The sequence below is a fragment of the Stegostoma tigrinum genome, chromosome 20, assembly GCF_030684315.1.
Source record: "Stegostoma tigrinum isolate sSteTig4 chromosome 20, sSteTig4.hap1, whole genome shotgun sequence".
Classification (NCBI taxonomy): Eukaryota; Metazoa; Chordata; class Chondrichthyes; order Orectolobiformes; family Stegostomatidae; genus Stegostoma; species Stegostoma tigrinum.
This window is the reverse complement of record NC_081373.1, coordinates 9,744,094-9,758,746: the sequence shown is the minus strand read 5'-3', so window position 1 is coordinate 9,758,746 and position 14,653 is coordinate 9,744,094. Positions and strand designations below refer to the sequence as shown.

Below are 14,653 nucleotides of genomic sequence, written 5' to 3'. Positions count from 1 at the left end.
ATTGTTTAAAATAAAGGAGCTGTTAATAATACACAAAGAAGTAATGGCTGGAAAATCTGGTATCTCTTGTTAGCCAATTATCAGCTTGTGTCAGGTGATTAGCATTTTTGCTTCAGAATCAAAAGGGCAGGGATGGGCTTCTCTGTCAGGACCCAAGTGCACAAGATAGGTTGGCACTGCAATGCAGTACTGACAGGGAACTGCATTATTAGAGGTGCAGTCTTTCAGCTAAGTGAATGACCTGCCTTTAGGTGAATGTTTTAAACACCTTAACGACCAAGTGAAAATGGGCTAAGATTTTTCTTTGTATCCCGTATATTAACCCAAGGAATAGAGTTGTCCTTACCTGCACATCATTCTCTCCCACATAGAAACTCCCATGGTCATTTAGTGGATCCTACTGTTCACAAAATGGCAGCCATGTTTGCTGACATAACAAGAGACAAAAACTAAGGGAAGACAGACTGACATTGAAGGCAGTTCAGAGAAATTGCACCAGGCTTTTGGTATGAGGTGTGGAGGGACTGTCTTACGAGGGGTGGTCACAAAGTTTGGGTCAGTGCTCATTGGAATTCAGAAGAATGAGACTCAAACTTATTGAGAAACACACAAAATTCATAGGGGACTCGAGCGGGTAGATGTGGAAAAGTTGTTTCCTCTTCTAGTAGAGACAAAGACCAAAGGATATCACCTTAGAATGAGGGCTTGCACGTTTTAGGCACAGAGGAGGAGGAGGAATTTCTTCTCTCTGAGGAGAGTGAAGCGTTGAATTCTTTACCACAGGGGGCTGTCGAGACTGGGTTATTAAGTATATTCAGAGCTGGGATGGGCAGATTTTTAAACAGTGTGGGGAAATTTCAGGAAAGCACAGGCGACAATTATCGGATTAGTAATGATTTGAATCTAGTTCACCATACAGAACAACGGGCTGAATGGCCTACTTATCTCATACACTCATACATCTTATGGTCTTAAGTGTTATTGTACTGCAACATAATTGTTATACATTAAGATTGGAGTTATTTGAAAAGGTCGCTTTCAGCAGAGCTAATATCCATATGGAAAATGCAAGTGATTGACTATTATTAAAATTCTTGTTTCTTTTGTCCCAAGATAACTTGCTGAAAGTGATTATTGCCATCAAACGGCAGATTATGCAGCGAGTGGAGAGCAGTAATCGAGCTGAAGAAGAGAGTATGACAGAAAAACTGGAGAAACTGATGAAAGATACAATCGGTAAGAACGAGAGTGAGGCCCTGACTTTGCGGGTATGTTGAATTGGCACATCCATGGAATCCAGTTTGAAACTTGTTGTGAAATACTAAGATGTGCTTAGTTCAGGTGTGATCTAAATCCAATTGGCTAGGAATTTGCACTTTATGGATAGTTTTCTGTCGTGTCTTTGGGACGTGGAAATGTTATAATGTTTGCAAGATTTGTCTTCAGAAATTGATTTCCATTACATTAGGTATTTTTGTGCTTGGTTAGGTAGTTATTTTCTTTAAATATAAATAGGACATGTTCGAAACAGACAAAAACAGCATTCACCATGCATCCTTTAATCGCCCCTCATGGACGAGGTGAGTTGCTGTCATAAAATGCTGCTGCATTTGGGCTATGGATCTTTGTAGTGCTCCATTGTAATGTGTTAGATCATTTCAAAGGGCAGTTGGGAACCGAGCACATTGCTGAGGACTTGGAGCTACAGGTGGGGTAGACCAGCTAACTGGGTCTCACTTCACTAAAGGGCATTTGTAAACAGCTGTGTCTTTGTGATTATGCAGAAAGCAGGAGGAGGCCATTCGACCCATTGCGACTGCCCTGGCTCTTCAAATTAGTGTAATTACTAGTGCTAATCAGCTACATTTTGCACATTATTCAAATAATCCTGCTGTACCCTCTTGAATTGCTCAGTTAAACCTGCCTCCATTACTGATGCTAGCTCTTTATCCAAGGTTTGTTTAGTTCCCCAGAAGCTGTGGTGGGATTCAAACTCCTGTCTACAGATAATTACCAAGGCCTCTGCGTCAATAGACCAACATACACACTATTGCACCTCACTTGTTTACTCTGCAGCTTGTTCCTCTCACCTCATTACTCCAATGACCACCTCGACTGTGCAAAGGATAGAAAAAGGACAAGCCTTTCTACACTTGCATTCAATTGTTTGAGGAGAAAAAGAAGAGGAAGCACAGTTTGGACACCACAGGACTAAGGTCTCTAGCAGCTCTGAATCTGAGTCGCGTAGAGGTAATAAAGATAATGTCACTAGAGCGTTACCAGACCACAGGGTTGCTCTCCTATTAATACAAGTAGAATCAAGATACTAGTAAAGGAATATTATAACAGAAGACTTCATGATATCTTGTTGGGTTTACCAGCTGAGCTACCAGTTCTCAACTGAGTGAACATGATGGGACTCTTTCAATATTCTATGCTGCCTTGGCTTTGGGACCCTCGTGGTTTGTCTGCCCATCTTGTCCCCTGTTCTTGTGTCAAAGAGTTGGGCTTTGGGTGTCCAATGGATTGGCCCACACGTATGGGCAAAATCCTGCAGTTGTTTGCTATTGGTTTCTGCAGTGGACTCTTAGGATTGCCTGGCTGATAATCACCCCTGTGTGAACAGGTTATAAACACGTAGTGAATAGCCCCAGTACAAGACTCTAACACCAAGCTTCTAGCCCACAGTTTATGACATTACCAAGACCCACCTGTCTTATGGTTTGTGTTTGTTCTGAAAGAAACAGAGCTATGTTTCTGAACTGGTAGAGTTTATTCAGCAATGTACAATCACAGGAACTATTGGAAATATTTAGCTTTTCTGTTTCATTCTTATTCTGTTTAAAATTAGAATTTGATAGCTGTACTAGTTTTCCTTTGATATGTATGGTGCTCTGTGGGACACGTTCTTGTGGAAGGCTCTGCTTTATTTAAGCTTGCATTTGATGCCTCTGGATGAGAATTTAATATGCAGTTGTATTAACTCTGCATTTATTATTTAAAATGGAGCTCCCATACTACAGATTTTCATGAAGCACTATGCCTTCCTGTTTCATAAAGCCTTGTGGTTAAATCTCCTGTATCTGCCACATTTGATCCTGAGAAATTCGGGGTCCTGGTCCTCGGATTTTGGTGCCAATAAGGTTAAAAAGAAAGGACAAGTGTGGACTGGCAATCCAAACATTCCTTTTGTAAAAACCAAAGGCTGAGGAAAGCCCAAAAGGGGCAAGAGATGGCAAAGCTTGAGGGTGGCAGAATGTGTCTTTTGGATGGTCTGGGAATGAGGAAGGAGAGAAAGAGAAAGAGAATTGATAGCGCTCCAAGGTTAGGAATAGCATGCCAGAATCATGGAATGGCGACAGCACAGAAGTAAGCAGTACTGGCTGTCTTATTAGTGGCAGCTGTCTGAATGAGCAATTTACCTAGAACCCCTTCCCCACCTTCTGCTGGAACCCTCCAAATTCCTCCTTTACAGATAGGAAAGCAATTCCCTGTTGAAAGTCTTATTAAACCTGTCTCAACTACATTTTCAGGCAGTGTACTCCCGATCTGAATGTGTTGCTGCATGAAACTTTTTTTCTCAAGTCTTCATGATTCCTTTTCCTGGGTCTCTTCTGCCTGTGTCCTCTGGTTGTCAGTCCTTCACCAATGGAAATGCTTTCTCTCTACCTGCCCTGTCCAATCTCCTTGTCATGTTTCTCAAACATCCTCTTAAACCTCTCTTTTCCTGGGAAATCAGGCTCAATTTCTTCAACCTATTGATGAAACTGATATTCCTCACCCCAGAACCATGTATGCCACACTTACCTACATTGGTCGGGTCGTAGGTATGATAGTTGGCAAGCTGTGTTGCAGCTGTAAGGAACTTTCCAGGCCACGTTTGAAATATTGTGAACAGTTTTGGTCACCACACTACCAGGGGATGTGGAGGCTTTGGGGAGAGAACAGAAATGGTTTACTAGAATGTTGAATGGTTTGGAGGGTATTAGCTAAAATGAAAGATTGGACAAACATGGTGAATGAACCGGAGGATGAAGTGGAACTGCAGAGTGGTAAAGCCCTGAGCCAGCGTGATGTGGTGCTGTTGGAAGGAGAGGTTGAGTGTGCATGTAATGCTGCATGGTATTGAGTGCAGATCTCGTGATGCGGGCAAGATCAGCTGTCTGTGGAACGTTGAACATCACAGAGAAATGTTCACCTTCTTCCTCATCTGACGATTCCCCAGCTCCATTGTCGACAGGGCCCTCAACCAGGTCTGACCCATTTCTCTCACTTCCACCCGCAGCCCTTCCCTTTCCTCCTAGAACAGCGATAGGCTTCTCCTTGTCCTTACCTACCATCCCACCAACATCCACATCCAGAAGATCATCAGATGCCATTTCTGCCACCACCAGACACCCCTCCCCTCCCTTGTCCGCCTTCCACAGGGTCCATTCCCTGCGGGACGTCCTGGTTCATTTCCAACACCCCACCACAGCCCATGGCACCTTCCTCTGCAATCACTGAAGGTGTAACATTTACCTCCTCCCTTCCCGCTATCCAAGGGCCCAAACATACCTTCCGGGTGAAGTAACACTTTCCAGAACCTAGCCTACTGCATTCACTGCTCACAATGTGGTCTTCTCTACACTGGGGAAACAAAGCGTAGACTGGGTGACTGCTTCACATAACATCTACTTTCTGCTTGCAAAAAAGACCCCTTACCTCCAGTTGCCTGCCACTTTAATGCATCATTCTGTTCCCTGGCTGACATCTCTGTCCCTGGCTGGTTGCAGTGCTCCAGTGAAGCTCAGCGCAAGCTGGAAGAACAGCATCTCATTTTCCACCTGGGGGATCCCGCAGCCCTCCAGACTCTATCTCAAGTTCAGTCATTTTTGGGCCTAAACTCTCCTATGTCCTGGCCACCAACCCCACCCACCGGGCCTAGTTATCACATAGTCTGCCATCACAGACTACCTACTGTTAGTCACTAACGGTCCCCATTAACAGCTATTCACCCTGCTAGCCAGATCATTGTTACCTGCTTTGCCTATCCAGTGCTTTTCTCTCTCTTTGGGCTCCATCCCCACCTATCGTTTACTCCTTAACCCTTAACACCTCTTTCTCCCCCCCGCCCCACCCCCCCCCCCCCCCCCCACCCTGTCTTCTGCATATAAACTGACATTTTCTGAGTTACCATCAGTTCTCAGGAAGCACCACTGGACCCAAAATGTTAGCCTCTGTTTTTTATACGTAGATCCTGCCACGAACTTTTCCAGAAATTTCTGCTTTTGTTTCTGATTTTACAGCACCCGCGGTCCTTTCGGTAAGACCTTACACGGAGGTTTGAATAACACCATGTTAAGGTCATGGGTATGATTGAGAGATCAAGAATACGGAGTTAGGCTGGGCAGCTAGTTTGTGATAGAGTGATGCCAACAATGTGGGTTCAGCCCACCGTGACTAGCTAAGGACTCTCCCTCACCCCTTGCCTGAGGTATGGTGACCCTCAGATTAAACCACCACCAGCTCTCTCTGAGGCAATAGCCTTTTATGCTGGTCAAACTGTGGTGACTTTCATTGATCAGGCATTCATGACAACTGTATTATTGGTTCCTGGGTGAATTAAGAGAAAAATAATTGGATGATCTGCTGTTTCGAAATGAAAGATGCATAAAAATTCCAATGTTTGTTGTTAATGAACTGTTAATTAATAAGTAAGGGACTCGAGGTTATCAAGGCACAAAGTGAAGTTGAGGATCATCAGAGCAGCGACAATATCATTGAATGGTGGGGAAATCTCAAGGGGCTGAATGCCCAACCTCTGCTCCTGGTCATGTAATCCCTAAATTTGGGTTGTTCCTGATGATTGGCAGGGTAAGCTGTTCTGAGAGGATGGAATTATTACAACCATGTCAAAGAATCATGGGACACAGAAGTCATTCTACCCATTAGGCCCATGCTACCCCCTCAAAGAACAACTGAGCTAGTTGCCACTCCTTGTCTATTCCCTGTGGCTCTGCACTTTCTGTTTCTTGCCTTCGGGCAAATATCCAGTTTCCTTTTAGAAAGCTGCAATCGAAGCTGCCTCCATCCAACTCCCAGGCAGTGCAATTCAGGTCTAAACACTTGCCGTGTTTTTAAAAAAAACTTGTCCCCCATGTCGTCTCTTACCCACTTTTTTTTTTGCCTATCACCTTGAATCCGTCTCTGGTTCTAGATGTTTCTGTCAACGCAAACAGCTGTGTCCAGACCCCTCATGATTTTTGAATACCTCCATTGCATTTTCTCTCCTTGTCCCTAAGGAAAAGTGTACTATCAATCTATCCAGACAACTGAATGTCTCCAGCTCCTGCACAGCTCGTGTTAATTTTTTTTCTGCACCCTTTCCAATGCTTTCATATCTTTTTAATATGCACGTACACTGCTCATTGACTCGGGGAGTGCGGGGAGCAAACTTTTAATTACAGTAACATGGAGTTCACTTAAAGGTTAATGACTTCAGGAAAGTTCTGCCCACATTTACAGTAAAAGGTAATTTTTGTTACCAGGGCACTTTCTGCTTATGTTAGCAATGATTGGTTGTTCTCTGCCCGCCCCGTCTCACCCCCGTTACCAATCAGAAACTCTCTTGCTGTCACTGCTTGACCTTTCCAAGGATCTGCAAGAAAATGAAGAGAATTGCTGGCCTGAAGTCAGTGCTTTTTTGGAACTGCATCGGGCTCACAGCTCCTCCCGACAACAGCACAGTTTACTTTCTAAATAGCTACCCAAACTAACTCCAGTGGAGTAAAGTTGTCTGTATTAAATAATCAGCTAAATTATTTAGATTAATTTGGAATGCCAGATGAACCTTGCAGCCTTGTGAAGTTGTTATTTACTTGTAGTTATGTGCTGAAAATTGCACTCAGTAGGTACGTTGACTGACTCATCAGTTTATTACACCAGCACTAGTTTCTTACATTTGGACTTCATTAGACATAGGAAATAGGAGCAGGAGTAGGCCCTTTCAGCCTGTTCCACCATTCAATTTTGCTGATCTTCCAACTCAACACCCTGGTCCCGCTTTCTCATCATCCCATTAGCCTTAAGAACCATATTTAACTCTAGTCTCTATCTAATTAAGCTGGTCGGTTAGCTCAGTTGGCTGGATGGCTGATTTGCAACTTAGAATGACACTGACAGCGCGGGTTCAGTTCTTTCACCAGCAGAAGTTACTAGATAGGTTACACTTGCTCAACCATTTTTTTTTCCTCACCTGCGGTGTGGTGACCCTCAGGTTAAAGTTCCTGTCAGTTGGCCAGCTCTCTCTCTCTCGCTCTTGTGTTGTCTCTCTCTCTAACCTCCTCTGACAGCATGATCATCTGGGACTATGATGACTTTACCTTTACCTTGTATGTAATTAATTGGTACAATATGTGTTTCATATTATAAAGTACCTAAAAATTAGAATTAGAATTAAAGTTAGGGTTTATTATCAGAGGAACTCAAGTCCAGGGGTATAGGAATACAGTGAAAAGTATACAAAATCACCATTCTCCAGCAGCATCTTAGTTACAAATCTACCTAGGTACAAAATCTTAGGTTTAATGTAGAAAATAAAGAAACAAAGATAGAAATTTAGCATGGCATTGCCCCTTAAGTGCTTAGCCATGGGCCTGAATCTAGGCTGTTCCGCCCTGACGCTGAGACCATCACCAGCACGGTGCCTCACCACCATCGCAGAACCATGTCTCCGTTTTTCACCGGTGCCTTGCCTCTACTGACAACATTGCCGCCATGAAACCACACTGGGCCAAACTCGGCAAGGCAGCCATCACTGGAGCTGCTGGCTACTCTGCACAAAAGGTAAGTACGGTTAAAGTAGGGAAAAACGCAAAGACGTAAAAGCAGACGGTTCACACTGGGCTTCAGCTCATCGCCCCCGATGCCATCCGAGGACGAGAGGTAAGTAGAAAAGGGAAAAGAGAAAGAAAAGAAAAGGAAAGAAACAGCCAGAGCAGACGAGCTCTGGCTCAGGGGTCCCTACTTTGCTGCAGCCTTGAGTCTTTTGAAGCATTCTGTATGAATTAAGGCAGAGTTAAACTCATCAGAACTTTAATTTGTCGAGTTAAATCAGTCTCTTCAAAAAGAAGCAAAATTTGGCCTTTTTAAATTAACTTGTTCACGAAGTGGCTGTCTGGGATCCTTCGAATTCCCAGGCTGACCAGCTGCAGACTAATTCTCGCACTAATTAACTAGACTATCTTTCTAAGCATGTGAAATTGCTGATATGTCTATAATGCAAAATCACTTCCACGGCAAGATGACCCTGGAGTATTTGGACAATTCTGCACTTGTTGTCTATTACAGTAAAGCAGCTATTCGAAGCTCCTCCAGCATTTTCAGCTTATCTCAGTCTCTGAAGTGCCATCCATCTTTATTTTGTAGAAAAATATAGGGAGGAATAGGCCCTATCTAGCCCCCCCTCTCCTGCTCCACCATCCCATCACATTAACTTGATCTGTACTTATACTCCTGTTTACCTGCCTTAGCTGTATATCACTCAATACCACTACTTAACAAAAATCAATCTCCTGCTGAAATGCCTGCAAATTGTTAGATTTCTAAATAGTAAGGTTTGGATACTTTAATATTAAAGATGCCGAAAAAGTGTGAGGAAATAGCACTGAGGTAGAAGATCAGCGGTGATCACGTTGAATGATAGAACATGCTCAAGGGGTTGAGTGGCCTATTCATCATTGTCCCCACCCTCTGTTGGTCACTGCTTTAGAATCCACAGGGCACCAGGTTGTAGATTTTTTGTGTATAAAGAACTGCCTTCTGATTTTGCTACTAAATAACCTAGTGCTGCTGTTAACTATTTGGTCCTTATGCTTGATTTCTGGGCCAGGGGAAGTAGGTATTTTTACAGTCTCCATCAGATCAGCACTCGAACATCCATAAAATTGTTTATGTGATCTAGTTTCTTCTCTTGACCCCCAGACTTCCAAGATCATTCTGAAATTATAAAGGATTTTTTTTTCCTTTTGGTTTGGTTTACTCCCACATCTTTTCCCCTGTAAGGTATGGCATTATCTGATTGTGATCTTGTTTCTTTGACCCCAAGCCTCGGCACTCCCCAGCCTCATTGTCAATGTGAGGCTTTGCCTTGTTGACTTGATCTTCTTGGGTCAGTTGACTCCTGCTCAAGGCCAGTCCTATTTCTCTATCACTTGCTGCTTTTGCAACTGTGTGAGCCTTTACTTTCTCTCCGTCTCCGTGCTGTGACTGACTCTTTTGTTCTGCTCTGGTGCTCCCTTGAAACTTGAACCATTCCTGCTGTTTCCATTCTGACTCCTGTGCCTGTTCCTGTTTGCTCCGATTCTCTTGTCTTCCCCAAGGTGCATCTCCCATTTTCCTTCTAGCTCCCTTTGATTATCGTTGCACCTTCATTCACTTCCGCATCTCTCTCTGAGCCCTACCATTGTAATCTCAAAGATAATTCCTGTCCATCCACGATTTGTGGCTCCTTTCCAATTGCTGGAATCTTGTCCAAAGTTATTAAAATCGCATTCTTGCATCATTATCACGAGTTGACTCAATATGTTACAAAATTCAGGTAGGCCTTCCGCACATTGGCCACTGATAGGATAGGTTATACTGTGGACTTGCCTATCCCAAGGACTTGAAGCATAGATGTACTTAAGGGGGAGCCAGAGAAACACGTGAAGGAGAAAGGAAATGGTGGATATCCTGATCGGACAAGGTGAGGGAGAATGGAAGAAGAATTGAGCAGGGTCTAAATACCAGCATGGATCAATTAGGCTGAATACCCTGTCCCTCCGCTGCTAATACTTTGGACAATCTGTTATATTGAAATCTCATCTTCTGCCTCCCAGATGCAACCTCCCTTATATCAAAAGAAAACACAAGCAGTGGTGGGTTTAACTTTTCTTTCATAAGTAGCAACGAGGTTTTTAAAAAAAACTGCTGAAGTTGGAAGGATTTGGAAGGAAGGCCAAAATAAATCCAGAAGAACTAATGGGGGAGGCCTAGGAACCTAGTGATTATCAGAGGAAGGGAAGATTGAGGAAGGGTCTGATAAGAACATAAAAAGTAGAAGCAGGAGTAGGAGTGGGTCATGTGACCCCTTCAGCCAACTCTGCCATTCAGTTAGATCACGGCTGATATTTTTGTGGATTCAGTTTTGCTTGCGGTAAGCAAGCGATGAGGAATGAAGATCTGCAGTGATGAGGATAGATTGAAGACTGCTCTCCTTAGAGAGCAGAAGGCAGAGAGGAGATTTCTCCCAGGTTTTTAAAATCCTACATGAATTGGACAGGGTAGATGGGGAAAAGCTGTTCCAGCTTGTAAAAGGGACATGGCATAGATTTAAAGTGATTTGTCAGTGAGGCATGGGTGATATGAAAAATAGGTTTCTCATACAGCAAATGATTAGGGTTTGGAATGCACTGCGTAGAAATGTGACAGGGACAGGTTCAGTTGAGGCACTCCATAGGGTATTAGATGGTGATTTCGATAGAAATGTGTGCAGGAGTATTGAGAAAAGGCAAGAGATTGGCACTAGGGGATAGAAATGGCGCAGGCATGATGAGCCAAATGGCTTCCTCCTAGACTTAACAATAGTGTTCTGTGGAGTTGAAACCACAACAGCCATGATCGTAGTGAATGGCAGTGCAGGTTCAAGGGGCCGAATGGCCTGTTCCTACCCCTGAATCCCATGACCCTATACAAGGGGAATCGGACCTTTGACAAAAGGTGTAAGTTAAAAGTCGGGAGCTGTTGCTGCAAATGTTGGTAATTCCAACAGTGAGCAATAGAGGTGTCTTAAAACCCGGCTGTGCTATCTTGGGAAGATTACCATGTCATAGTCGCTCAAGGCTGTGGTTGAGTGGTCATAGTTGAAGCACTGTGTGCAGTTCTGGTTACCACATTATAGGAAGGATATGATTGCACTGGAGGAGTTGCAGAGGAGATTCACCAGGATGTTGCCTGGGGTGGAGCAGATTAACCACGAAGAGAGGCCGCATGAGCTCCAGTTATTTTCTTTGGAGCAGAAAAAGTTGAGGAGAGCCTTGATAGAGGTGTGTAAGACTGTGAGGGGCACAGACACTGTGGATAGAAAAAGCTGTTCCCTTTTGTTGACAGTCAGTAACAAGAGGCATCATTTTGAAGTGGAAGGCAGGAGGTTTAGAGGGGATTTGTGGAAAAGATCTTTTGCCCAGAGGGTAGTGAATGTCTGGAATGCACTGCCTAAGACCGTAGTTGAGATGAGAAACCTCAACGTTTCCAAAAAAAATGCGGATGAACAATCGAGGTGTCGTAAGATTCAAGGCTATGGGCCATATGCAGGAAAGTAGGATTAGAGTAGGTAGGTTGGCACAGACTGGATGAGTGGAAGGGCCTATTCTGAGTTGTATGGCTGTCAGTGAACCTACTTCACGGTCTCAAACAGATATGATTAATGCTAAAAGCATTTAGCCAACCAGTGCATCTGATAACTGTTGCTCCCACCCACACAAAGACTGGAATAATGGTTCATTCTGCGTGTTCCTTGACCTTGCCCCAAGGGAAAGTTTCACTCTCAGGCTTGACCTACATTAGGAAAGTGCAGAGCTTTTGATCTCACTGATTAACATAACCCATTTTGTGACTGCTGGTCTGTCCACTCCCTAATTTGGATTGTTTATCCCCCTAAAAACCACAAGAGAATTCACAGCCAACATTCCAAAGCCCTGGGAAAATATTAATTACTCCAACATTAAAAGTTTGAAATCTCAGTGGGTTAGTTGGTCAAATTCTCCTGCTCACTCTTTGCTTTTCACCATTTTCTAATTTCCTTCCCAATTTCTTCCTGTCTTTTTCTCTCTGTATCTCCCCTTTTGCACTCTTTCTCTGCCCTGCCCTCTCACCTGAGTAGATCCTTTGATCCTGCACTGACTTTCTCAAAGGCAAGTAATCAGCCATTGTTACAGCAGCCTCCAGTAAGAAAGGTAAATAAGAGAGAGTGAGTCTGAGCGTTAATCAGGTAAAGGGTGTAGAAGGTGCTTTAGATAGTGAAAGTGGACACTCAAAAAGCAGACGGTTTATAGGGATGCGTTAGAGTGAGGGCAGTGCTAACTATTGCCTTGAAAGCACACAGGGTAAACTTTCCAAATATGTCGGAACATGGCCTCTTCCACGTCCCCGAATTACTGTTGATGAAGATTCCCTCAGCTGCCAAGACCCCCATCCATGGAAATCTGCCCATGAAACATGCCACCTCTTTCCCTTCCTTTCAGAAACTCATTAACTCCTCCTGTACTCAATTTATGAGCACTTCACTATATGCCTCCTTATGGGGCTCTGTTGGGTAAAAGTACGAAATCCTGTGGTCATGATTCTGAAGGAGAGTTCTGGTCTCCCAGAAAATATTTATTTTTCAATCACCCTTGGACATATGCAGGTTATCTGGCCATTAACCCATCGCTGTTTGTGAGAGTTGCTGTGTGCAAATTGGTTTCCTGCATTAAAACAGTGACCACATTACAGAAGTACTTCATTAGCCCTGAAACACTTGGAGCGAGACCAGGCTTGTGAAAGATGCTGTAGTAATGAAAGCTGTTTGTCATTAATCATCTGATTGGATTGACAATAAAAACCCAAACAGTTCACTGACCAATGAAGCCTTTTATCTTAGAAATGGCTCCAGGACTTCTCCAACTGTGAACTGTCCTGTGAAATGGTCTGACAAGCCACTCAGATTCATCAAATGGCTAGAAAGAGCATCTCATGGATTACATGGTCGAAGAAAGTGGCTCACCACTCTATTGCAGAGTGTTAAAGAGGGTGACTGTAGAGATAGTTGATGCATTGTTGGTCTTCTTACAAAATCCACAGGCTGGAGAGTGGCAAATGTATAAAATTATAAAAGAAAGGGGGTTTTGCATGCCACAGTGGTGGTGGTGTTGGGTTTGATGTTGGACTTGGGTTTGGAAAGAGACCTTACCTGTTGTTCTGATGTCAGTAACAGGAAAGCTGTTGGAACTTTTTCTAGAGGATGTGGTTACTTGACACTTGTATGATTGGTAAGGTTCACCATGGGTTTATGAAAGGGAGATCATGCTTGACAAACCTGTTAGAGTTAGTCATTTACATCATTTAATGAAGGAGAACTGGTGAATGTATTTCAGAAAGCTCTCATTAAGGACTCACAAAGGAAACTGCTTTAAACGACAGGTCAGAGCCTGTGAAATTGGAGCTAAGGCTATAAGGTGTAGGAGCTAAAGGAGACCTTTCAGCTCATTGCACTGCTTTACCATTCAATAAAATCATGGCTGATCTAATAATTTGACTATCCTCAACTCCACCAGTAATATACTGGTGTGGATTGTGAGGTAGTTAAGAGACAGATATTGGAGAGTGGGAATGAGTTGGTCACTCTCAGGATAGCAGGCTATTAGTACCACCACAAGGACCAGAGCAAGGATCAACATCCTGTGTGCTGCATGTAGTTACAGCAGCCAATTAGAAAGAGGAATGGTGTGTTGACCTTCTTCATTAGAGGATTGAGGATAAAGATGTTTTGCTGTGGTTGCACACAGCCTGGGTAAGACCAAACCTGGACCATGGTGTGCAGTTTTGGTCTCCTAATCTAAGGAAGGATGTACTTGTCATAAAGGTGGTGCAGTGGAGTTTCATCAAACTCATCCCTGGGTGATAGGATTGTCTTAACAGGATACCTTGAGGAAATTGATTCTGTATTCTCTAGACTGTCGAAAAATGAGAGGTGATCTCATTAAAACTTATCACTTCCTTGCACGGCATGAACAGGGTGGATTTTAATAGTTTCCTGACTGGTGAATCTAGAAATTGGGGAAGAATCTCGGGATAATAGGTAGGCTGCTGTAGATTGAGAGGAAGAATTTCTTCACTGAGAGGGCAGTGAATCTCTTCCTCTGAAGAGGTTAGGTCGTTGAGTATGGCCAAGGAAAATTTCAGTAGGTTTATGGATGCGAATGACATTGAATATGAAGATAGTGCAGGAAGTGGTGTTTATTTAGCTGGCCTGCCATTATCTGCATATGTTTCTGTTCCTCTGTCTTATATTCCTACATTTCAGAGAGGGACAGGCGGTCAGCAGTACATCTTGTGATTGAACACTTCATTAAGCATTTCTTTTCCTTGTGGATGCTCCAGGGTAGAATGTTGAGACTGCGTTTCGATCAATTACTGGAGAATTTCACAGTTCAGTGGTTTGGATCCAGATATCAAAAGAATATGATTGCTTTGAACCAGAACGATCTTAGAAATCGAAGGCACCAGTGGCTGGTTTGTACCAGAAGGGAAAGAGAGCAAATGAAGTGCCTCCTGCTCTGTACTGGGTCACGTCTTGCCTTGCCCTAGGATAGAGCAAACATTGCAGTGGAAGGTTCCAGTATCTGACTGGCAAGTCATTTAGGCTAGTTTTAGAATACTGCGTTCAGTTCGGGTCTCCCTGATATAGGAAAGATGTTGTGAAACTTGAAAAGGGTTCAGAAAAGATTTACAAGGATGTTGCCAGGGTTGAAGGGTTTGAGCTATAGGGAAAGGCTGAACAGGCTGGGGCTATTTTCCCTGGAGCGTCGGAGGCTGCGGGGTGATCTTATAGAGGTTTATAAAATCGTGAAGGGCATGGATAGGGTGAATAACC

General features: G+C 43.6%; 1 protein-coding gene across 19 annotated transcripts in view; it reads left to right on the top strand.

Annotated features, from left to right (window-relative positions):
* The window catches only part of LOC125461688 (CREB3 regulatory factor-like), a 169,935-nt gene that overhangs the window by 140,753 nt on the left and 14,529 nt on the right, over nt 1-14,653 (top strand). For 18 of the 19 annotated variants that reach the window (XM_059652987.1, XM_059652986.1, XM_059652985.1 and 15 more), the window contains one exon: nt 1,114-1,236. In XM_059652987.1, the coding sequence (XP_059508970.1) occupies nt 1,114-1,236 (123 nt within the window). Of the gene's footprint in view, nt 1-1,113; nt 1,237-14,653 lie in introns of those variants that run through there. The other variant, XR_009446962.1, reaches the window with a different exon arrangement.